This window comes from Staurois parvus, unplaced genomic scaffold (genome assembly GCF_062004578.1).
Source record: "Staurois parvus isolate SC_StPar_1 unplaced genomic scaffold, SC_StPar_1.0 ptg000175l, whole genome shotgun sequence".
Taxonomy (NCBI): domain Eukaryota; kingdom Metazoa; phylum Chordata; class Amphibia; order Anura; family Ranidae; genus Staurois; species Staurois parvus.
Window position 1 is genome coordinate 8,157,852 of NW_028317971.1, and position 26,149 is coordinate 8,184,000.

At 39.4% G+C, this 26,149-nt stretch overlaps 1 protein-coding gene across 3 annotated transcripts in view; it reads right to left on the reverse strand.

Moving 5' to 3' along the window:
- Nucleotides 1–2,293: 2,293 nt before the first annotated feature.
- Nucleotides 2,294–26,149, reverse strand: part of PRKCQ (protein kinase C theta) — a 66,209-nt gene continuing 42,353 nt past the window's right edge. For all 3 annotated transcript variants that reach the window (XM_089676909.1, XM_089676908.1, XM_089676910.1), the window contains 6 exons: nucleotides 22,530–22,621; nucleotides 19,161–19,223; nucleotides 16,921–17,059; nucleotides 7,101–7,289; nucleotides 5,848–5,976; nucleotides 2,294–5,593 (listed from right to left, as the gene is read on the reverse strand). In XM_089676909.1, the coding sequence (XP_089533035.1) occupies nucleotides 5,438–5,593; nucleotides 5,848–5,976; nucleotides 7,101–7,289; nucleotides 16,921–17,059; nucleotides 19,161–19,223; nucleotides 22,530–22,621 (768 nt within the window). In that variant the 3' untranslated portion in view covers nucleotides 2,294–5,437. The remainder of the gene's footprint in view (nucleotides 5,594–5,847; nucleotides 5,977–7,100; nucleotides 7,290–16,920; nucleotides 17,060–19,160; nucleotides 19,224–22,529; nucleotides 22,622–26,149) is intronic.

Genomic DNA, 26,149 nt, shown 5'->3' on the forward strand with positions numbered 1-26,149 from the left:
GCTGGGTTCAAAAGTGCACAGGCAATCAGGCCCAGCAGGACCGCTTCATGGTTATAAATCCCAAATTAGCTGGTGCCCAGGTGTCTGTTAGCTTCTCAATCTGAGAGAATCATAAAATCATAAACCAGTCCTTCACTGGGCTTCAAAGACATTCCAGCTAGCCGTAAAACAGACAACACATTTAAAACCCACTTTTCCATATAATTTTATATCTGGAGATGGGAAATAATTACATAAAAAACAAGCATATATTCGGATAGCTCAGTTTAATGCAAGTCGTCTGATATCTTACACCCCCTAGTTGAAGTCTACAGGAGAGCAGAAAGCCATATAGTTCTAGCTGAAATAGTGAACTATGCCATGTTTGATATCTAGACCTTCAGCAGATGATTCTGCATATTAATCTACCCGTGGATAGAATGTTACATGTACCTAGGGAAGGTTATTGCCCATGGTATAACTTGCGAGGGATTTCGGTTCTAGTCTGAGTCCCCCGCCTACAACACCCCTCCCCAACTTGGGAGAACGGCACCCTTTTGTTCAAGAAACTTGATCTGCTTAACCCAGGACTTTTGGCAAGTACTCTACCTCTCTAAAACGTCTTTCTGTTATCTCTTTGCTGTGTTATTGCTCTCTGAATTTATATGTATATATTGGCTACATCTTTTTCTGTAAATATTGTTATTGCACCCTTTTGACCTTTTTAGTAATAAATCCTATTATCTTAAAAGTATTGAACTATTTCTAAAGCTCTTTAATACAAACTAAGAATCCCTGTCTCTGAAGAGCGCTACTGTGTGTTTTAAACCTCTATATATCTCTGCCTGCGGTGACAGTGGTATACAGATGATTATTCAAACATCATAGTGTTATTGCTAATATTGGCGAGTTTTCTCCTTTTCTCTACAAAAAGGCGGTAGTGGCAGTGTGAAGAGTTAATTGCGTATTTAACCTGACCCAGTAACAATCGCTCTCAGGCTGCAGGTACATCGATTGTGGTCTATTAGCTGGAAAATCTTTGTGCAGGGTGCAGCTGAGTGTGGTATTGTTACGCATGTGACAGTGTGGTTTTAGATTGGCTAGTCCTTCGATCACGAGTTGGTGAGAAGGGCTGGGGGTCTGACGCCGCGAATCGTCACAGGGCTCCCTTACCAATCATGGTGCCAGCTAATGCAATTTTGGGCATCCAAATCTGATTGATATACTGTATAGAACATTTTATAATCCTTTGAATGCTTTGAGAATGTATATTCTGAATGACGTTCTGTTATCAATGGCTGAAGTTTTCTATACATATTGTTTTTGTATGTTAATGCTGTTTGGCATGTGCCACTTTATTTCTGCTGGATAAATGTTTCTCAGATAAAGATTACATTAGAAGAAAAACTATGGCAGGCTTGACAGGGACCACCAGTGGGATTTTGGTAATTTGGGTGTCCCTTTTAAAGCATGGCAATGTTGACCCTTGCTTCTATCACATCAACATGTCCATGTCCCTCTGTGCTGAACTTGTTGGTGGGTAAAGATTTTAAAAAATAATTTTTATTTCTATAGTACGTTTCTCCTTCTGGACTCAAAGCTTTTCATCTGCTGCTGGGAAAGATGGTGAGGCAGCCATCTTGCCATGCTCAGGGCCAATTTTAGGCAAGAGCCAATTAAACTTTCAGCTTGTCTTTGGAATTTGGGAGGAAACCAATGCAATCATAGGGAGAACATTCACACTCCATGCAAACAGTGTGCTGTCGATAGGGGTGCCATATAAATTGCTAGCCACTTCCCAAATCTAAATGTCTGAAACTGTGAATTGTCCCATCTGCCAGGTACACTAAGTCATTCCTATGTACATCCGTGTTACTAAGATCCCTTAGCACACACATACTGTGGTAGATTTACTTACTGCAATTGCAGTTGTTCCAGAGCTTAGTAAAGGAGATAAAGTTCTGCTGACTTCCATCATCCAATCGTGTGCAAGCAAAAATGCGGTCTTTTCATTTTCCTTGAATGTGATTGGGTATTCTTAGCAAAGTTAAGTTTTATCTCATTTACCAAACTCTGAAGTAACTGCACTTGCAAAATGTATATTCTATTTGCCTTTAGTAAATCCACCATACTGTGTTTGATCTGAGCAAAAAGTACATACAACCAAATACAATTGCAGTAATTGATATTGCAGCAGAATCTGAAAGTGCGGGAGAGTTAAGTGTGGGGACTTCTCGAGTACTATTACTGACTTTTGTTGTCATAGATATTTTCATTTAACAATCCACTATCATTCACCCTGAAATCACCAGACTCTTTTTCAACTTATTTTATTCAAGTTCTAAAATCAATGTAAATAAAAATAATAATATAATTTAGTCTAAAGTGTAGAACAACTAGTATGCTATTTTCATTTGTTCAAACATTTACTTTACACATTTATTTCACACTTGTAACAGTTCTAAAAAAAACATGCCAATGCACTTAAATACAAACTGTTATTCAACCTTGCTAATGTAAAATAATATACACAATAATAAAATATATTTGCTGTTAATTTAACTTTCTATATTAGAATCATATATCTAGTTCTGTATAATTTGAGCTACAGTATTTATAAGATGCAAATTAGTTGACATCAATCCTGCATCAAAATTACTTAAGATCCAGGCAAATGCAAAAGTTAAACCCAGCTAAAGCCAAATCTTTTATTTTTTTCAATAGAGTGGATAACACCCAAAACTCAGAAGTTCTCACTACAAAACTAACTAGAAAGTTCTGGCTGTAGTTGGGTTTTAAGGTAGAAAATATGAGTCCAACATTTAAGTTTCTGACTAAAGTTCCAATTGAAGTCTGCTAGATCACTTCAGGCTGGCCCATTTTGCTTGTATAGCTATGTAAAACATATCAAAATAAATGCCTATACTGTTTAAAATTCAGTAATGCACTGTCTCACCCTGCTCTGCACATGCTCTGTAGCTCTCCGTTTTTAGGCACTGTGCCGAATTTGTAGAGGTCGGTCTGCTGACAGTCTAAAGATTAAAGTGGAACTAAACCTATTGATTTACCAGTTAAAAAAACAGTTACATTCCTGAATGCCAGGAATGCTATCTGTCATATTTGCTTGTGTTCTCAACCACACTGTCAAACCATCAAATGACTGGTGTTATAACTGATCATATGTGCAGCATCATGGTAGCTGCAGATATAACAGATGGCAGCTTCCTTGGCTGAAAGAAGAGGGCTCTGGCTCAGGGCTTGCTGGAGGCAATTTGCAGCATACACTAATTTTGGTAGCATAATTATTAATGTAGAATGTATGTTCCTTGCTAAAGAACATTATTTTTTATAAATTGTAAATTATAAATTATAAATTGAGTAAACTTATGCTTTAAATCACTTTATTTTAGTTTTGTTAAAAACCTGAAGAAAATGGGATAGTAAGACATTTATGGCTCCTGATCACTAATTTCTATGGAAAGCTGCAAAGACCTGGACGTATGGTACAAATACCAATCAACAGAAAAGCCAGACCAAAGCCAGTGCATGCCCCGCTTTATTTATTTATTACAGGTACTTATATAGCGCCGTCAATTTATGCAGCGCTTTACATATATATTGTACATTCACATCAGTCCCTAACCCTCAAGGGGTGTACAATCTAAAGTCCCTAACTTACATTCATACATACACATACTAGGGCCAATTTAGACAGGATCCAATTAACCTACCAGCATGTCTTTGGAGTGTGGGAGGAATCCAGAGTACCCAGAGGAAACCCACGCAGGCACAGGGAGAACATGCAAACTCCAGGCAGGTGGTGTCGTGGCTGGGATTCAAACCAACGACCCGAGTACTGCCAGGCGGAAGTGCTAACCATTTAGCCACTGTGCTGCCCCTTGGACCAGTATTTGAGATTTGGTGTTTTCCTGGTTCCATAGAACTTGGTGGTTTGTCTTCCTGGTGTATATATAAAAATCTAGCTCCTTTATGGCCTACATTTGGCTTTTAAACCAAGAAAATGTAAAATGTAGAATATGTTCTTATAAATGGTTCCCTACAATGCCCTATTATACAGATCAGAAACAACTTAAATAATTTACGATTACAGTTACAGAGTTATAACACAGGACACTGATGGTGTTTTGAAGTTACTTTACTGGGAGAAGAGAGGTAGTTGAAGGTGTATGTGTGTGAGAGACAACTGTAACAGCCAGTGCAATCTTGCCTCCATCCACTTGTGTTGCAAAATGACTATGTGGAGAAACATGAAGGATTTTGGAGGGTTTAGTTCACTGGAGAGACTTGGCTCTGACTGCAGGTGGGCTAAAAAAAATACAATTCCTAATAGGGTAGCAGCAGATATAGGTTTTTCAGGCTGAGATGGGAATAATTCTCTCTTTTTGCAGGGAGACCAGGACGTAGCATACTGTAACCCACCTGTGTGCAGGGAGAGCACAGAGGGTGATAACTTTATCTGGAAGCAGAGGGATGCTATCCTTGAACCTTGGACTGTGATCCGAACTGTGGGGAGCCTGCTGTGCAGCAAGGAGATACACACTGGGGATACCACTAGGGAAGCACTTTATGCCAAGCATGGGGACTGAAAGCTGCTGTGTACACAGGACTGGTGAGTGGCCACTGGCCAACCATACACTGCAGCTACTAGGAACAGAGACAAATTTAGCAAATAGGAACACTTTAACCCTGCGTGCAAAACTCATCAAGTGTGCCTACGCAAGGTTGTGGACCCCATCTAGCTGGCCCACAGAAGGTGTATAAAAAGTATTTCTTTATTACTGACTGCTGCTGTGGAAATGCCCTATAGGTTCTTATACTCGTTGGAGTTGCCCATAGTAGATGGGAAAAAAAGATACTGTTTTCCACCTGTTTAGTAAACTGTTCAGCTGTTGCATTATCACGATCTGATTGTGTTTTACCCGTTGTAGTACAATATTTTTCTAATTGATTTCCATTGCCCCATTTTCTTCCACATTCATCTGTGGCAATATACAGTATATACTTTAATACTGGTAAATGGTTTGGCATCATTTGTATTACTGTGTCTTGGAGTTATATTCATAAATGTAAACACAAGCACAGGTATCTGCAACCACATCCTCATCCCAACCAGATATGTCAGAGAGTACAAAGCTGCTCACAGAGTCGGGGGGCACAAGAACAGGGGACCCAACACATCAAGAGGCTCCTACTGGGTTAAACGCTACATTTACTTATCTGAATTTGTTGTTGCTTGGGCAGCAGAAAGAATTATGGTCATCCTACATCTGTGTTCATAATATAAATATGTGTTATGTTTTATACATTGATAACCAAATGTACAGCTTACAGTAACTTTGTTTTCTGATGGAAAATGTATGTTTGCATACATGTTGGTGGAAACAAAGGTCTTCATGCAGTATAATGTCGGATAGTTTTTCAAAAAAATTAGATTGCTTCAACGGATGATTTCTTCCATTTTGGGATTTACAAATGAGAACTTGCTGAACATAGTTTGGTCCATACTGCTGATCAATGTTCTGTCTGTGCTTGATAATCTTGCTTTCTCATTCAAAAATTCCTTATCAAAGTTACTGCAGTCATTTGCCGATTTCTGGTTGGAAAAGAAACAATTATCAAAAATTGCTGATAGAAGTATCACAGCAAAAATGATAAGTAAATCCAGATAAAAGAAGTATAAATTATTCTTTAGCTCGTTTATTGTAACTGTATGGCAGACAGTTTTGGAAAGAAAATTTGTGTCTCTGGGTAGAGATTATTATGAAGTCATTTTACACTGAATCCTTGTCCTGCTAATCAGTGGGAACATCTATACTCCATTGTGAGCTCTCAGAACAGAATGCTTACCACTTTAGGCTTAAATGGTGGTTCTATTTGTCTCTTCTCCAATTTCTCCCAATCAATGTCTTGGAAGAAGCAATGCTGCCTGATGTTGCCTTTTATTCCAAGCCTTTTTTCTGGTTCTCTGACAAAAAGCTGACATATACAATCAGAATCAGTACAAATTTGTGAATATTCATGAAAAGTAGACCTATAGGCAAAATACAACATTTAACATGGTAACTAGGCTGGTAATAGGAGTGCATTACCCAGTATGTTTTTCTTTGTAACCTGTGTCACAGTAAGAAAATACCCAGTGATTCTGCCAGCAGAACAATACATGATGTATTTTCTATGAATGAATAACAGTGATCCTTGTGCTGTGGAAAGCACTGCAGTTGTGTCATGCTTGTGCCAGTGTACTCATTAGGACTACAGCGGGATGGGGTAATGGTGGTAAATGGTCAGTCTCTAGCTCAGCCAGCCATTCTTAACTAGGGTTCTTCCAGAGTTTGGTAGGGGTTCCTTGACCTGTGACTAATTGATCTCCCATCTGATGGTGCCCACACAATTCTGGGGCCAACACCACTTGGAAGAAATAGCAACATGACACCAATGATCTTTTTGGTCAGTCATTCTCACCCAAGGTTCCTCCAGAGATTGCTTACGGTTCTCCCATCTAATGGTGCCTGCATAGATCTTGGGACTAATGCCACTTGGAAGACCCAGCAGCAAGGCATCTATGTTCTTGTTGGTTTATGGTAAAGTTGACATTTTGACCATCACTGTAATGCAGGCAGGCATTCTTCTCAATTGTGCCCCTGATGACATGAAAATTATTTTAAGGGTTCCTCTGGGGTTAGAAGGTTGAGAAAGGCTGCTCTTGCTAGCCAATCAATGGCTGGCTTACCTATCTTCACTTCATTTGCCAGCAAGCCCTTTAGAAGCACATTCTGCCCAGTGGTCATGGAAAATGTAGTTTCAGTAGGAGCTTGCATGTCATTTCCCCTGAAGCAACCTACCCACTTCTATTTCTAACATCTGGTAATATGTGCACATGAGCCAGATATCCACCACCTGTTTCTTAGCAATGTCAGGGTAAACCTAAGACATCCTAATAGAAAAAAGCACTGTTAGAGAATAGTGTGTGCTGTGATGAAACGTTCCCCTTAAAGAATATGAAAACACTGTTACGGTTTAAAAAAGGCATATGCACTTTTATGCATTAAAACAATATACAGATTTAGAAAAGATGTGATAAAGAGGGTAATGTTGCATACCATGATTAATATATCTTTAGCTTCCTTGCTAAGAAAACGGGGATAAAATGGGTCATCCATGCGTATAGACTGAAACAACTGTTCTTCATCTATGCCGCGGAATGGAGACTGGCCAATTAACATTTCATAGAGGAGTACTCCGAAAGACCACCAATCAACTGAATAGCTGTACTTCTGTCCTAATAAAATCTGCAGGAGAATATAGAAATAGTAATTTTGCCTAGGCATAAGTTGAGACAAGATTTCAAGTTCAACAGCAGGAAATTCATATGGATATTTTCTCTATATGACATGAGGATGGCAGGCACTTCTGTGTGAGTGACAGGACAGGTATCACTATAGTAAAATAAATAGCAGCTAGACTCAAAATATGTTTATTTAGCAGAGCAGCCAGCAATTGCAATTGGTTGCCAGGTGTTACAGCATATCCTTACAACTCACTGACTGGTTGTTAGACGTTACAGCACACAGTAAGGCTTACTGATTAGTTGCTAGAGGTTACAGCACATGATTTCTGCTTGCTGATTGGTTGCTAAAGGTTACTACACATCATTACTGCTCATTGGTTGGTTGCTAAAGGTTACTGCACATCATTACTGGTCACTGATTGGTTGCTAGAGGTTATGCCACATTATTACCACTTACTGATTGGCTGCTAGAGGTTACTGCACATCATTACTGCTCACGCATTCGTTGCTAGAGATTACTGCACATCCTTACTACTCACTGATTGTTTAGTAGAGTTTTATTATTATTATACAGTATTTATTATACAGTATAATATGCACATCATTACCGCTCACTGGTTGCTAGAGGTTACTGTACATTATTACTGCTCACTGATTGGTTGCTGTTAGTTACTGTGCATCATTACCACTTACTTATTGATTGCTAGAGGTTACAGTACATCATTACAGCTCACTAATTGGTTGCTGAAGGTTACAGCACATCATCTCCTCACTGCCTGCATAACTTGGACTAAGAAGGTGAGGGGAAGCACTAATAGACAGAAAACTCCTAGAGATTCTAGGACTCCTGGAATCAGTGGCAGTGCTGGGGGGGTGGGGGGAGGGGGTGATCAGTGGCAGTGCTGAGGGGTTAATGGGATCAGTGTAAGTGGTGGGGGGATGGGATCATTGGCAGTGGTGGGGGGGATGGGATACATTGCAGTGCTGGGGGGGATGGGATGAGTGACAGTGCTGCTGGAAGGATGGGATCAGTGGCAGTACTTGGGGGAATGGGATCAGTGACAGTGCTGGATGGGGATAGGAGATGACATTTCTACATCGACCACCAACGTAAGAGGAGATTTACAGTGACCACCAGTGTAAGGACAATTCTGCACTTGCCACCAATGTAAAGGGGAATTTACAGTGACCACCAATGTAATGGAGGATTTTACACCAACAACCAATCATTTTCTACACTGGCCACTAATGTAAGGGGGAATTCAACACTGATCACACATGCAAGTTAGGATTTTTTTATCGACTACCAATATAAAGAGGAGTTTCTACAGTGACCACCAATGTAAAGGGGATTTACACTTACCACTAATCTAAAAGGACCACTCACAGTGACCACCAATGCGAGGAGGGATTTACACTGACCACCAACAATAGCTTTCTTCTTGCCACTCTTGTATAAAGGCCAGATTTGTGGAGCGCACGACTCATAGTTGTCCTCTGGACAGATTCTCCCACCTTAGCTTTGGATGTCTGCAGCTCCTCCAGAGTTACCATGGACCTCTTGGCTGCTTCTCTGATTAATGCTCTCTTTGCCTGGCCTGTCAAGTTAGGTGGACAGCCATGTCTTGGTAGGTTTGCAGTTGTGCCATACTCATTTTTGGATGATGAATTGAACAGTACTCTGTGAGATGTTCAAAGCTTGGGATATTTTTTTAGAACCTAACCCTGCTTTAAACGTCTCCAAAACTTTATCCCTCTTCTGTCTGGTGTGTTCATTGGCCTTCATGATTGTCATGTATCACATGACTGTCATATGCCTTTAAGTGTTCTTTATATTTTGTCTCTGCTCCTCCCTTTCCTCTGGTTTAGTTCATGCTGTATAGATAGCCCCACCCTTTTTCCCAGTAATGCATTTCAGCTTCTAGCTTCATGTCTTATGGAAGCAGATCACATTATGGTCTTTTGACCTATCCGATGTTCATTGTTGTAAGATTCTCTCAGGTTATGGAATAAACTTCACAAGATCTACAAGATATCATCTGGATTGAGTCACTGTCTGTGTTATTCAAATAAGATTGGAGTTATTGCTATCTCATCACTACTGTAAGTTACAGAGATCACACTTTAAATGCTTAGATTGGAGAGATAGAACAGTCAAAAGATCAGTGAAATGTCTTCATAGAATCCTTGCTAGCTTTGAATACACAGTGAGATGTTATGTGGACAGCTAACAGAGTGCAGCCATCTCTACACAAGCATGTACATGTCTGCAAGTATATCTCAGCATAACACTCATCAGTGTCAGGACAAATTATTGATGTGAATGTCTTACACCTGCAAGTTTATACACTGCATCTGTATGCATTAGCACATGGCTTGTCTGTGAAATCTTGTAAGAAAGTGAAAGAAAACTTTTCTGCAACCATTGCCTAGGAAACCTGAGCTCACCCACAGAAAAAAATTATACATTTCTCTGTAAACTTTCTATCAACCCCCTCTCCTTGCTAACATGATGTTTCAGGAAAGTAATATACAGTCTGAGGAAACTAATACACAACCACAATCAGAGCTTCATTCAGAGCAGGACTTAGATAAAAGAGAAAAACGCTTAACAAAACCAAGCTGGAAAATGCAAGAGAATCTTAATGCTGACAAGTTAGAATGCTGTCTAATATTAATGACTTATGGTCTAATACTGTTAAACGCATGTCTGCTCTCTCCCAACAATCTCATGAGCCAATACAACTAAAGGGCGCTATCCAGCACATCAGAAAGCAGAGAAAGAAGCTGAAGCCACACGCCAAAAGGCAGGAATTGAAGTTTTGGAAAAACAATGTGAGCATGCCACAGCCATGGCAAGGTTAAGGATCTTAGAACAAGCCACTAGTGAAAATGAAAGAGACAACAGTTCCAGACACTCAGTTGTATCTTATGTCTCAGATTCTTCACACACCTCTCCAGAACGTCAACTCCCTGTCACAGCAGCCAAAGTACTCAATCAAAGTCTCTTCTCCGCACCTACTGTACCTCAAGACAATTTGCCCTTATATCCTCCAATACATCAGACTGCAGCATCTCAGCTAGCCGCAGACACTGGTGTGTATTTAATAGACCATCCACCATACTTTGGCACCAACAGAATACCTCCTAGCAAACGCACTACTCTACAAACTAACATTCCAATGGACTTTAAGCCAGTTCCAGCATTGAATGCCTTAGCAGCAACATATATTCCCACGTCACGCCACGTAAGTCCACCAACCGTCACAACCAACTCTCTTCCACCTGCAGTCATGCAACCAAAATCAGAAAACACAATTTGCTAAATACATGCTTTGCAAAGAACTTAAGACAAGCCTCACCAAGTTTGATGACAAGCCTGTAAATTACAGAGGCTGGAAATCCACTTTTAAAGGCCACAATGAGTGACCTAGACATCAATGCCACAGAGGAATTAGATCTACTCATCAGATGGCTAGGTCCCCAGTCCACTGAATGCATCAAGAGGCTCAAAGCAGTTCATATTGACAACCCTGCTGCAGGCCTTAATGCTGCTTGGGGCAGACTTGAACATACCTTTGGCAGCCCAGAGGCCATTGAAGAAGCTTTATTCAAAAGGTTGCAAAGCTTCCCAAGGATTTAAAGTTTCAAGAACTCAGCAATGTTCTATTAGAGCTTCAACTTGCTAAGGCTGACATCAAGTTACCTGGTCTCAGGTACCTTGACACCTCTCACGGCATCAAATCTATTGTTCTCAAGCTACCATATTGAATTCAAGAAAGATGGGCAGCGCTTGGATCAAACTATAAGGAAGAACATAGGGTTGCCTTTCCTCCTTTTTCCTACTTCTGTGAGTTCATCAAAGAATTGCAGACACTAAGAATGACCCAAGTTTCTCATATGGGGACTGTAACCTTCTCATTACACTCTCACCAAGACCTACAAACACAGGTATGTCGCACAGAGACTATAGAGGTCCAGTGTTAGTGAAAAGGACTAATATTCTACCTGTGCCTGCTACAGTTCTTGAAAAGACTGATCAAATCAAGAAAATTGAGGACCCAAATTGGCAATGTCCAATACATAACAAACCACATCCACTTAAGAAATATATAGCCTTCAGAAAGAAAACCCTCTAAGAACGTAAGGAACTTTTGAAGAAATTTTGGGTTTGCTACAAATGCTGTGCCTCCATAGAACACTTTGCAAAGGACTGTAAAGCGATCATCAAATGTATAGAGTGTGACAGTGATGACCATGTGCAAGCTCTTCATCAATATTCGCACAACTCTACTACGCTCACAAACAATCTTCCTGAGGTAAAGCAAGGCAGGGAGCGCCCATATCAAGCAGCACCTACCACCCCAGTGTTCTCTACATGTACAGATGTTTGTGGAGAAGGATTCTGAGACAAATGCTGTGCAAAGATATGCTTGGTCCGTGTATACCCCAAAGGTCAACCTGAAAAGGCCATAAGACTATATAATATTCTGGATGATCAGAGTAACTGATCTCTTGCAAGAACACAGTTTTTTGAACTGTTGAACATAACTGGAGATGCTCTGCCTTATACCCTAAGCACTTGTGCCAGCACTACAGAAGTCTTAGGCAGGAGAGCCAGTGGTCTTGTAGTTACTCCTCTGAATGAATGTGGAAATATCTTTGCCCACCATAACTGAGTGCAACCAGATTCCAAACACCAAAGAGGAAATCCCTACTCCTGAAGCTGCTTTTCACCATTCTCACTTAAAGCACATAGCCAACCAAATACCAACCCTCGATGAAAGTGCCGATATCCGTCTGTTACTTGGTCGAGACATCCTAAGGGTGCACAAAGTTTGTCATCAAATCAACAGTCCACACAATGCACCATATGCTCAGCATCTGGACCTAGGATGGGTCATCATAGGCAATGTCTGCCTAGACAAGAAACAGGAGGTCCTACTCACTCTCTTCCTTTAAAACATGTCCTGTCAAATGGGTGAACAACTTGTTCTGCACAACGACCACATAAATATATTGTGAAAGAAAGACTGTTTGAAAAAAGTGCACAACGACACATCATACAAGACAATAAGAAAGCTCTTGATCTCTGGGATGACAATATTGGCAACACAGTGTTCGAGGTAACCACTAAAGACAATGAGTTGGCAGCTACCATACCAGACAAAGGATTTTTGAAAACCATGAGTAAAGAGTTCTACCAAGATGATTCCAACAGTTGGGTAGCACCTCTACCATTTCATACCCCATGAAAGAGACTACCAAACAATAGGGTACACGCTGAATCACAGTTTGTTTCTTTAAATCGCAGTTTGAACCAGAAGCCTGAGATTAAAAAGCACTTTGTGGACTTTATTTTGAGAGAGATCATGCTGAGCCTACACCTCCTCTTACAGAAGGAGAAGAATGTTGGTACCTACCATGCTTTGGTATCTACCATCCTCACAAGCCTGATCAGATTAGGGTGGTCTTTGACTCAAGTGCTCATCATAAAGGTGTCTCCCTCAATGACAATCTTCTCACTGGGCCTAATCTTAACAACAATCTCATAGGAGTTTTACTTTGCTTCAGACAAGAGCCAATTGCTGTTATGGCTGACATTCAGCAGATGTTCAACTGTTTCATCGTCCATGAAGACTACATAAACTTCCTCAGGTTCCGATGGTACTGCAATAATGATGTCAAGGATGAAGTCATAGACTACCAATGAAGGTACATGTTTTTGGTAAAAGTCCTTCTCCTGCAGTAGCAATTTATGGACTGAGGAAAACAGCTCAAGAGGGTGAGAAAGAATTTGGATCTGATGCAAGACAGTTTGTTAAAAGGAATTTCTATGTAGATGACGAACTGAAATATCTTTGCCCAATGAAGAAGAAGCTCTTGACCTTCTTACTAGAACCCAGAACATGCTTGCCACTGCAAACCTCAGACTTCACAAAATCATCTCTAACAGCGACAAGGTCAGGATAGCCTTTCCTTTTGATGACCATGCTGTCAGTGTGAAGAAATTCCAACTAGGATCTGACCTTTGTTTTACACAATGCAGTCTTGGATTGCTTTGGAATGTTAAACAAGACAAATTCGCATTTCAAGCATCAGCTTGTGACAAGCCCTTCACAAAGTGAGGAGTGTTGTCTACAGTGAACAGCATTTATGATCCCTTAGGTTTCATTACACCTCTCACCATTCAGGGTAAGATACTGCTGAGACAACTTACTTCTGAAAGCTCAGAATGGGATACCCCCTTACCCAAGGAGAAACAACAAAGGTGGGAAACCTTGAAACAGTCTCTAAAAGCATTAAAACAACTCCAAATAGCACACTCTTACACCCAAGCATCCTTAAAGAATGCCACCAGAAGAGAAATTCATGTCTTCTCTGATGCATCAAACACAGCCATTGCTGCGGTGGCATATCTTCAAGCTACGGATCCCAGCGGTGAAGTGGGTGTAGGATTTATCATGGGCAAGACCAAGCTCACACCAAAACCTGCACATACTATTCCAAGGCTTGAACTTTGTGCAGCTGTGTTAGCTGTGGAAATTGCTGAGCTTATAGAACTTGAAACAGATGTTGAAATAGACACCTTTGACTTTCATACAGACGGCAAAATAGTGCTAGGATATATACACAATTACACAAGACAGTTCTATGTGTATGTCGGCAACAGAGTGGAACGCATAAGGAAGTTCTCTACGCCTGAACAATGGCACTATGTTCCCACTAGCCTCAACCCTGCTGACTGCGGCAGTCGTGCAGTACCTACTACTGCATTTTGGGACACATCTTGGCTATATCCACCATGAAAGAAGGTTCTGCACACCTTTACTCCAGGCCTATAAAGGAACTAGTACTTCTTTTCCCCAAAGAGGAAGACAAGTCAGCAACTTGATTTAAAGGGAGGTAAGAAGGAATAGTGCATGTTGCTGCCTTCCCCTCTGAATATGGATTTCCATGTCTCAGCCTGGACTTTCGAGACCAACATCTGCAAGTATTATGCTAAATGTTTGCATTGTTTTCCTTTGTTATTCCTTTCTTTCTCGTTTTGCAGATGTTCCTGGAAAGAGTCTTCATTACTTATATTGGACTTGAACTAAAGTTTGTTATAATAGAAATCCTAGATTTCGACGGGGAGTGTCATGTTTCACATGACTGTCATATGCCTTTAAGTGTTCTTTATATTTTGTCTCTGCTCCTCCCTTTCCTCTGGTTTAGTTCTGGTTGTATAGATAGCCCCACCCTTTTTCCCAGTAATGCATTTCAGCTTCTAGCCGCATGTCTTATGGAAGCAGATCACATTATGATATTTTGACCTATCCGATGTTCATTGTTGTAAGATTCTCTCAGTTTATGGAATAAACTTCACAAGATCTACAAGACATGATCTGGACTGGGACACTGCCTGTGTTATTCAACTAAGATTGGAGTTTTCACTATCTCATCACAACTGTAAGATACAGAGATCACACTTTCAATGCTTAGATTGGAGAGACAGAATGATGCTGTTTGTTCACTAATGTTCTCTAACAAAACTCTGAGGGCTTCACAGAACAGCTGTATTTGTACTGAGATTAAATTACACACAAATTAAATTACTAATTATTTGACTTCTGAAGGTGATCGGTTCCACTAGATTTTAGTTAGAGGTATCAGAGTAAAGGGGGCTGAATACAAATGAATGCAACACTTTTCAGATATTTATTTGTAAAAAATTTTTAAAAACCATTTATCATTTTCCTTCCACTTCACAATTATGTGCCACTTTGTGTTGGTCTATTACATAAAATCCAAATAAAATACATTTACATTTTTTGGTTGTAGCATGAAAATATTTGGAAAATTTCAAGGGGTATGAGTACTTTTTCAAGGCACTGTATACAGATAATTTTTTCTACAGGTTAGGCAGGATAGGTAGGAGTTGGGAAAAAGGGAATATTGTTAAGAATAGTTAGATTTCAACTTTTCTTCAATTTATTCTTCCACTTACAGTGGGGCAAAAAAGTATTTAGTCAGCCACCAATTGCGCAATTTCTCCCACTTAAAAAGATGAGAGAGGCCTGTAATTGGCATCATAGGTAGACCTCAACTATGAGAGACAAAATGAGAAAAAAAATCCAGACAATCACATTGGCTGATTTGGAAAGAATTTATTTGCAAATTATGGTGGAAAATAAGTATTTGGTCACCTACAAACAAGCAAGATTTCTGGCTCTCACAGACCTGTACCTTCTTCTTTAAGAGGCTCCTCTGTCCTGCACTCATTACCTGTATCAATGGCACCTGTTTGCACTTGTTATCAGTATAAAAGACACCTGTCCACAACCTCAAACAGTCACACTCCAAACTCCACTATGGTGAAGACCAAAGAGCTGTCGAAGGACACCAGAAACAAAATTGTAGACCTGCACCAGGCTGGGAAGACTGAATCTGCAATAGGCAAGCAGCTTGGTGTGAACAAATCAACTGTGGGAGCAATAATTAGAAAATGGAAGACATACAAGACCACTGATAATCTCCCTCGATCTGGGGCTCCACGCAAGATCTCACCCCGTGGGGTCAAAATGATCACAAGAACAATGAGCAAAAATCCCAGGACCACACGGGGGGACCTAGTGAATGACCTGCAGAGAGCTGGGACCAACGTAACAAAGGCTACCATCAGTAACACACTACGCCGCCAGGGACTCAGATCCTGCAGTGCCAGACGTGTCCCCCTGCTTAAGCCAGTACATGTCCGGGCCCATCTGAAGTTTGCTAGAGAGCATTTGGATGATCCAGAAGAGGATTGGGAGAATGTCATATGGTCAGATGAAACCAAAATAGAACTGTTTGGTAGAAACACAACTCGTCGTGTTTGGAGGAGAGAGAATGCGGAGTTGCATCCAAAGAACACCATACCTACTGTGAAGCATGGGGGTGGCAACATCATGCTTTGGGGCTGTTTCTCCGCAAAGGGACCAGGACGACTGATCCATGTACAGGACAGAATGAATGGGGCCATGTATCGTGAGATTTTGAGTGCAAACCTTCTTCCATCAGCAAGGGCATTGAAGATGAAACGTGGCTGGGTCTTCCAACATGACAATGATCCCAAAAACATACCGCCCGGGCAACGAAGGAGTGGTTTCATAAGAAGCATTTCAAGGTCCTGGAGTGGCCTAGCCAGTCTCCAGATCTCAACCCCATAGAAAACCTTTGGAGGGAGTTGAAAGTCCGTGTTGCCCAGCGACAGCCCCAAAACATCACTGCTCTAGAGGAGATCTGCATGGAGGAATGGGCCAACATACCAGCAACAGTGTGTGCCAACCTTGTGAAGACTTACAGGAAACGTCTGTCTTTGCCAACAAAGGATATATAACAAAGTATTGAGATGAACTTTTGATATTGACCAAATACTTATTTTCCACCATAATTTTCAAATAAATTCTTTCCAAATCAGCCAATATGATTGTCTGGATTTTTTTTCTCATTTTGTCTCTCATAGTTGAGGTTTACCTGTGATGCCAATTACAGGTCTCTCTCATCTTTTTAAGTGGGAGAACTTGCACAATTGGTGGCTGACTAAATACTTTTTTGCCCCACTGTATATTATACCAGAGCTATCATGTAGGGCAGCGCATGATACACACCTCTGGAGCAATATAGTCAGGGGTCCCACAGAATGTGCTTGTTTTAATATCACCAAACATGCTCTCTTTACACATTCCAAAGTCAGCTATTTTCACATGTCCTTCCATGTCCAAGAGCACATTATCTAGCTTCAGGTCCCTGAAAAATATTACAGTGCCCACAAATTATTAAATATCAGAGCAAAAATTAACTGCATTTTTTTACTTGAAATACAGAATTCTATTTAATTGCAAAGACAACAAATGAGCAGATAGGACACAAAATAGCCAATACATAATTTAAAGCGTATGCAAATACGGGGAAGGGCAATACCCTCTAAATTTCTATTCCTGTCTGTATCTCCACTGAGAAGATTTACCCCACCATGTGTCTTGGTGACTACTAAAAGTGAAAGAAAACCTAGAATTTTAAATTTGTCACCAGATCAGAAGATGACGGTAAGTCTTCCAATGAGGACACATGATCTGGTGACAACTGAATGAGAAGGGAATTCTTCTTACTTTGGGGCAATTTGCTCCCAATCCCTGTTGCTTCTCTAATACAGGAAATAATGGAATATCTCCCTAATTTAACACAGATGGCAAAAATAATCTGATAGGGGTTTTAACCCTTTCATACTCTAACCAAAAGTAAAAAAAATACATAATTATTCTAAACACTCTCCAGTGATCTAAATAAGCTTCCTGTGCCATTAAACAAAGCACAGGAAACAGTCTGGAGTGTCATACGCCACATTAATTAAGCAGATAGACCTGTTTCAGGTTAATCTGAGTCACCCACGTCAGTTTCTGTTTCAGAGCTTCTTTGTTAATTCCTTTCTTTGCGGGTGATTCCAAAACCTTGACAAAATATATCCCTGCTATGCAAAGTAAGAAAATGTGTGAGATCATTTCTCTTTGGTTGGTACTTGAAATATTAAGAGGTGATTTTTTTTTTCTGTGTGGGCTGGTGTCTGTTCTGTATTGGCGGTGGGAGATGGTGCCTTTCATTTTTACAACACAAGGCACTGTTTACTTTTTCCTTTTAAACTTTGTTGAATTATTACAAAATTATATTTCATTCATCTCTACACACTGCATGGAGGATGATTTCAGGAGAATGCCAATGTGGTACGGAAAAATGCAGACATGCAACATTTACTGATATACATTATTTATCTTCCCCATCTTTCATTGTCCTTGTTTTCAGGGTGGACTCACACTTTAAGGGCATATTTGCCTTATTGCATCACACGCAACATCATTCTGAGTGGCACCCCAACACACTCTAGATAGGGATTACATAGTAAACATTGTTAGGCACACATTTAACCCCTTGTTCACTCTAGATGTTAACCCCTTCCCAGCCAATGTCATTAGTACAGTAACAGTGTATAGTATTATCACTGATCACTGTATTAATGTCACTGGAAATTTCAGTGGCAGTTAGTCATTTCTCCCCAGCAACAGTTAGTGTCAGATTACCCGCTGCACTATTGCAGACCCATTATAAGTCACTGATCATCACTATTAGTATTATTTTAAAAAATTCAGTATATATGCCATAGCTTGTAGGCGCTATACCTTTCACACAAACCAATCAATGTAAACTTATTGGGATTTTTTTTTAATCAAAAACATGTAGCAGAATACATTTTGGCCAAAATTTATGAAGAAATTTAACTTTTTGTTTTTTTAATTGGATATGTTTTGTAGCAGAAAATAAAACATATTTGTATTTCAAAACTTTCGGTCTTTTTTTGTTTATATTGCAAAAAACTAAAAACCCAGTGGTGATCAAATACCACCAATAGAAGGCTCTATTTGTGTGAAAAAAAATTATATAAATTTAGTTTGGGTATAGAGTTGCATGGCAGCACAATTACCAGTTAAAGCATCACAGTGCTAAATAGCAAAAAATGGTCTGGTCATGAAGGGGGTAAAATCTAAATGGTTATTGCACAAAAGTTTGCTTGGAAAATATAAATACACATTTAGACCACACAAACAATAAGTGTACTTCAGAACACTGACACACTAAGAAGTACTTGGCAAATATGTGCTTTTATAAAGGGATTTTAAAAACTTTTGAAGCACTAACCTATGAAGTTTTTGACATGATATAAGTGACATCTTGAAATAGAACACAACATTAAACATAGAGCATTTTCAGATGTTTGTATGTTTTTTCACAGCCTACGTATTGTCAGTGTCTTGTTAAATAAAAAAAATTATATTGTACTTTAACCTCGTCGCTTTACCTGTAAACCACTCCTTTGGAATGAAGAAACTGGAGGCCACAGATGATTTCTGCAGCATAAAACCTACAAAGCCATCAAGAAAAAAAAAAACAGTTCAATTATCAAAAGGAGAGAAAAAAAACACAAGAATCAGTTCAATAATTAATACACTGTGAACATTAGTTAATAATACATCAATTCTTTCAATATAACACACAATAGTAATATGACTGTTACACCCTCTATTGTAAGATAGTTTTTGTTTTGTTTATAGTTAGAGGCTTGCTAGAAGCCCGGATATGACTCAGCCTGGGAGTGAGTCAGTGAGGTTACTGGAGGGTCTCTGATACCTCCCCCGTGCTCTAGAAACTTGGAGAAGTTTCTAGAAGCCAGTAGGCATGGGTAAGGAGTTGCTGATCTGCATACTTAGGGGAAATTGGCCAATCTCCAGGCAGGAGGCCTGGCATGATGGCTAGGTTAGCCCTGAAATATGAGAGAGCCTTGTCAGCTGGGGAGTTGGGACCAAGTGCTCCATGCAAAGACTGTAGACTGTGTGCTGATTTTTGTACTTTTTGTGCCTGAGAAGCTGTCTTACAAGTTGTGTCAGTTTCATTGGGCATCTCATATAACCTTAGACCCTATCCAAGTTGTCAACCCTTAATAAAACATAAAAAAAACAACTGTTTACTGGCTGTGTAAAATACATGTTACCTGGCTGTGCAGAGCTTAGTGGGACCCAAAAACTCAGCAGCCCTCAAGAGGGCAACACTACATGACAATATCATCAACATAATATCACCAGCAAAAAATCTTTTACCATATTGTAGCAAGAGAGTCAGTCTGTGTTTTGTGGTTTCTTCTGTGGGTCCAGACATAGGAATGTGGTTTAGATTTTTAAGAACTACACTCTCAGCGGTGTAAGTCTGATACAAAGCATACTGTCTGGCACGTGGTAATTTTTGTTTCCACTGGTTGTTGTGTATCTATGCTTCGTGATATCTAACAGTCATATGGGGTTTATTGTAAATAGTGCTTAATGTTTGTATGAGTTCATATTATTGATGATGTCTAGCCTTTTTATCAGTATATGTAGGTCTACAGTATTTACGTCCACCCAAAGAATGCAAGGGGTCAAGAAGCTGGCATGGCATACGTGGACTTTCCACAGAAACCAGATATAATTCCCTGGCTTTACCATTGGTGGTTCACTAAAGTTACCAGTTTACATTCATGTAGAGCACTTTTGTCATCAGTTCTTTTTCCTTTTTCTTTCTAAGGCCTCATGCAGACCAGGCTTAAAAAACTCTGCATATACGTGTATTTGACATTTTATTCAGCCCGTAAAAGTATCTCTATGTTATCCTATGGGATTGATTTACTAAAACTGAAGAGTGCAAGATCTCGTGCAGTTGTGCTTAGAAACCAATCAGATTCCAGGTTTTATTGACAAAGCTTCATTGAACAAGCTTGAAGTTAGAAGCTGATTGCCTACCATGCACAGCTGCACCAGATTTTGCACTCTGTGGTTTTAGTAAATCAATCCTTTCGTGTCCATGCACATATAGGTGTTTACCGGCGTATTAAAAAAACAGCATTTATAGGCTGAAAAAGAAAAATCCATCCCCAGTGTGTTTAGGAGAGGAACTGAAGGGCAGAAAATATGCTGGATGCTAAACATGTGTAAACGTGCCTAAACAGTAGACACCTCTAGTGTTTGGGCAATAAAGTATCCCAAAGGCCAGAATACATTAATATTCTTTCCAAGGGGATCAATTAACATTAAAACACCTGACTCACCTAAACACATGTGCAATACACGATTTTAGGTGTGTTTTTTTAAGCAGATTTTCTCCTGCCAGCAGTTTTGGCATTCAGAGAAGAAAAATGAACGCCCTGTGTGCATGAGGCTTAATACTTAGGAGTCTCTTTTCTAACCTCTTGTTTGCTTCTATACCATTCTCTGTCAATTTTATTTTAATTACTCTTTTGTGAAAAAGTTTTTGAATCCCATATACCCAGCTCAAAGGTAGTGGTGTCAGTATGCCTCAGTTAACTTGGCAATAGCTCTGTGCCTAATTTTGTTTGACATTGGCCCTGAGAACTACAACCACACTTCACTAGTGCTTCAAAGTTAAAAAAATGTAACTAAAGGCTACATTGTTTTTTTTTTTGGATAGTGTAAGGGAGGATTATAACTTTTTTTGCCATATGTGTCCCAAAAATTTCCCTTTATTCCTGTCCCATAGCCAAAACAGGAATTGAGAGGAAATCCCACCAAAGTGAGGGAATCCCAGTGTGTTACCAGTTTACCAGAACTAGTGTCCCAATTGGAAAACTTCCCCTCTATTAGTGTTCAGATGTCAAGCCAAAATTTAGGATTTTCTTTTACTTTCACTTGCAATGATAACGGTAAGCATGACAAATAGAGAGAGTGGTTCTCCCTAATGGGGGTTCAGACAGCAATAAAAACTGTTAGGTGCTCTAATTGCGCTCCACTCCATTCAAAACTAAAAAAAACAAAAAGGTTTTGCCTTTAGTTGTACTTTAACATTCTCAGGACAAGGATTTTTTTTCAAAGGCATATTATGGTCACAAAGTGTTTCCATGCCTCATCATTCTAAGGTGGGTCATAGGCAAACGTAGATTATCATACTATATTATTGGTTTAATATTATATTATTACAGTATCTCTGAGCATATGAGGCAGAAGCTAAAGCTGGTGTTATTGGAGTATTTGAAGGAGGGGGCATTGCTGTTCATGAAGATCACATAAATGATTTGTAGTTTATAAAGCCTATAGTCAATAATGGGAAACACCATAAATGGAATACAGAATAGTGAATGTGTATGTTGGGTAATGCAGTTGTTGGGAGTATTGGGTCCATTTTTTCTTTCAACTCACAAAACTGACTCATCTATGGCCAGCCTAGAGTCCATGGGTCAAGTCGGGAGAACATACCACATGTATGCCCAGCCAAAAGATACTCCACTATGGACAATTATTGGTAAACTTAAATTAATGTATTCCTCTTAAATTCATTATCTGCAAAAGACTTCATCTTCAGTTTATCCATAGACAGACATTCAAACTAAAAATAAAGATCCTTGAAAGACATGCCTGGTTCAAATAGTGCAACTATTTATTTCTCTAAACATGCAAGATTAACATGCTGAGGTTCCCCTTTCAAGTAAGAAAAGGTAACATCTGTGTGATGGTGTCATTATGTAGGTCCTGTACAGATAACAATGACTATTCAGACCCATGACAAAGCAAGTACATTTCTGATCCTAACAATTTCACTGCAATCATCCTGAAGACATCTGAGAACTGAATCATCATGCTGTGAGGACTGGCTATCTGATATTTAAAAGTTATATTTAGGATCTTACTTTGATCTGTGGAGGTCAAACTTCTGGCAGCTTTGGATATGGAACATGAGATCCCCACCATTGAGATATTCCATGACAAAAAACAGGTTCTCCTTTTAAAAAAGAAGGAAACATTAATTCAAAATGTTATTAAATTGTACTACTTACAGTATGTGTATAAAATAATTTCTAATATATATGGTATATTATTTTTTTTTTCCTGAGCACACATTTTGGAAGTGTTGTCTGATCTGTCTTGCATAAGAAATTATTATAATAATACACAATTAAACTTAGTATATTAACAATTTGTTAAAAGCTGAATACATGTTTGCTGATATATATCCAAATATCAGTGAGGAAAATAATAAAGCAGAACTATACTCTCCTTCACTCCAGTGCTGCGGTGTCCCAGAGCTTCCTGCTGGCCACTGACTTCTTCGGCTTTTTTCTATGGTCATACCAAGATGACATCACTCCCGCACATATGCTGGAATTTATTCATCTTAGCTTTGCAAAAATTGTACACTGAGCTGTATAGGCTGTCTCTTCTGCATTAAAAATCCTGCCAGTTTGCCATTTTTTTTAAATTTTCTTCTATTTTCAAGTTCCACTTTAATAAATAGTTTTCTCTTACCTCCATCTTACTGGCCCCGTGCATTTTTGATGTCCGCAGACAATTAAATAGGATGTTTGAGCCCAATGGCAAACATACAAACCTTTACCCAAGGTTCACACCTAAGCGTTTTCTGCAGCGTGTCGGAGTATAGCCCATTAAACATGATTTCCTATGTGACATGTTCAAACCTGTGTGTTTTCACCAGGTGCGTTGTTTGGAAAGGGGTAGGGATTTTTTTGAACGCAAAAAGCTTTTGTTTCTATGTATTTCACTGGAAATGCTGCAGAAAAGCATGTATTTTGCTGTGTTTTTTATGCGTTTTTGCCACGTTTTAATGTGTTTTTGATGCGTTTTGCCTAGCAACAAGAAAATAAAAAAAACAATTGGAAAAAAAAAAATGCAAAACACATCAAAAACGCTTCAAAACATGTAAAAAACACAAGTGCAAAAATGAAAAATGCAATTCAAAGAGCAATGCATAAACAGTTCAAACGCAACCTTCATAGGTGTGAACCTAGCCTTATACCTAGTCCGTCTAAACAATATTTTTACCTGATTTTTGTATACACATTCACAAATAGTTGTAACAATAGCTGTAACCATTCATACTTAATAATCTTTTGTGCTTGTGTATGGCCTGTTTCACGTGGGCTTCAGCTTTTATAGGAGTAGTGTGAACAGCTAGCTTTGGCAAAGCATTAGCACAGCTTTCAGCAAGCTTCGTTGAAGCTTTCAAAGTAACATTCCAGTTTGTAAATGTTGAACACAAATGCAAATGGCTGTGCTGATTGCCACTTTAAGCAAGCTGCTAGCAGGCTTCAGCAAACTTTCAACAAGCTTTAAGAAGTGCTGAAGCCTGCTAGCAACTTGCTTAAAGTGGCAGTCAACACTCCCATTAGGATTTGTGTTCAACATTTACAAACTGGAGTTGAATAGTACTTTAACATCTTCAACAAAGTTTGCCAAAAGCTCTGGAAATGCTTTGTCAATGCTTGCTATTCACACTGATCTTATACAAGCTGAAGCCTGGGTGTAACAGGCTTATGAGTATTTTAGCAAAGTGTAAACAAAGAACATTTTACACAAACCACTTTCATGATTCACATACTTCTGCCAGAAAAACACAGTTTCCTATTTTACAGTTAATGAATACAGTGGTATCACCTCATTGCACTGTGACTGCTGATTAGACATTGAAGGAGCAGCAGCACACTAATACATCATACACTCTGCTCACTGTGGTCTCCTGTCTACCAGCATGTAACCAGTCAGTAATTGTGCATGCAGCAGAGCATGATTGCCTTTTGGTGCTCCCCCTCCCTCTTCTAGTCTGAGTGCTGCTGTGCAGGGGATAACAGGCTCAGATGAAGACAGACACTTAAGTTAGTTGAATGTACATGTAATTATTTAAAAATATGCATTAAATTGTTTTGCTATAGCTGTCTGTAGTTCATATGTGATATCATTATTAAGGCGTCAATCATACATCAGTGAATTACTGAAATCTCATATATGGATTTTTAGTGTGTTAAATAGTCAGACTGCTCCCATTTTTTCAGTAAATGAAAGGCCTATTGACTATCAGCAGGCTTCTTTTATCAAAAGGTTATGATTTGCTGGAGCACTGAGTGACCACTGAGTTGAAAGAAAGGTTACCAAGAACATTGATTCTGAATCAGCATGACTCCTTGTATTAAAAGGTGGTAGAAATCTTTACATTTCATCTTTCTATCACACTATTCTTCATATTCTGTCTTGTTTTTAAATGCTTTTTGAATGAAATGTGTTCAGTGGCAAAATGAAAACACAGCAACTGGCCAGTAAGTGGGCTGAAAGCATAACTATACTTAAAGCGGAACTTCACTTTTTCAAACAATATTGAATATTTTTAATCCTTGCATTATTAAATACATAGGAAAGTATATCATATTCTTGCTTTAAACTTTTTTTTACATTTCTTCAGTTACTTCCTGGTCTCCATGCCTAGGCAAATTATGTCATACATATCAGGAGCGGTTAGGAGGGGAGGGTTCTCAGCCCAGCGAATGCCTGACCTAAGGGCAGATGGATTCCTGAAAGTAAATGCTACACGAATCATCTGCCCTTACTCAAGATGGCCACGGCCGGAATCATCAGGGGGCATTATTCAAAATGAATTCTCAGAAAAATAAAGCAACGAGACATGGATGGATGGGGGAGTTTGCTTTGAATATTAACCACTTCTGCGCCCCACCCTATAGCAGAAATACTGACACAGGGCCATGCCGGGCGTGCAAAATCATGTATATATATATGTGATTTTGCAGTTCCGGGTAGGGGCTGCCGCCATTAACGGCCTCAGCTGTCAATCACCGGGTCCCTGCCGGTGATTCCCTGCCAGCACCCGGCGATCTCCGAGTATTACCGACGGGGGGGAAAGACCTGTATAAAAACAAATACAGATCTCTCCCTTGTCAGCTCCTGCTCACTGCTTTGTATGACTTTGCATAGCAAAGCCATACAAAGCATTGTACTTACAGTGAAACACACACAGCCCACATAGTGAAACAGTACACAGTTAACCCTTTGATCGCCCCACATGGTAACCCCTTCCTGCTCAGTGCCATTAGTACAGTGTCGGTGACACCTAGGCAGTTCCCCCCGTGTCAGAATGCCCGCCGCAGTCCCGCAAAAGTCGCTGATCACCGCCATTACTAGTAAAAAAAGAAAAAGAAAAATTCCAGTATATATACACACCGCCATTTGTAAACACTATAACTTTCACGTAAACCAATTAATTTACACGTATTGGGACTTTTTAGCAAAGACATGTAGCAGATTACATTATGGCCTAAATTTATGACAAAATTTGATTTTTTTTTTACTGGACATGTTTAATAACAATAAGTCAAATATATAGTTTTTTTTTTCAAAATTGTCAGTCTTTTTTTGTTTATAGCGCAAAAAAATAAAAACGCACAATCAATCAAATATCACCAAAAGAAAGCGCTATTTGTGGTGAAAAAAGGATGTAAATTTCATT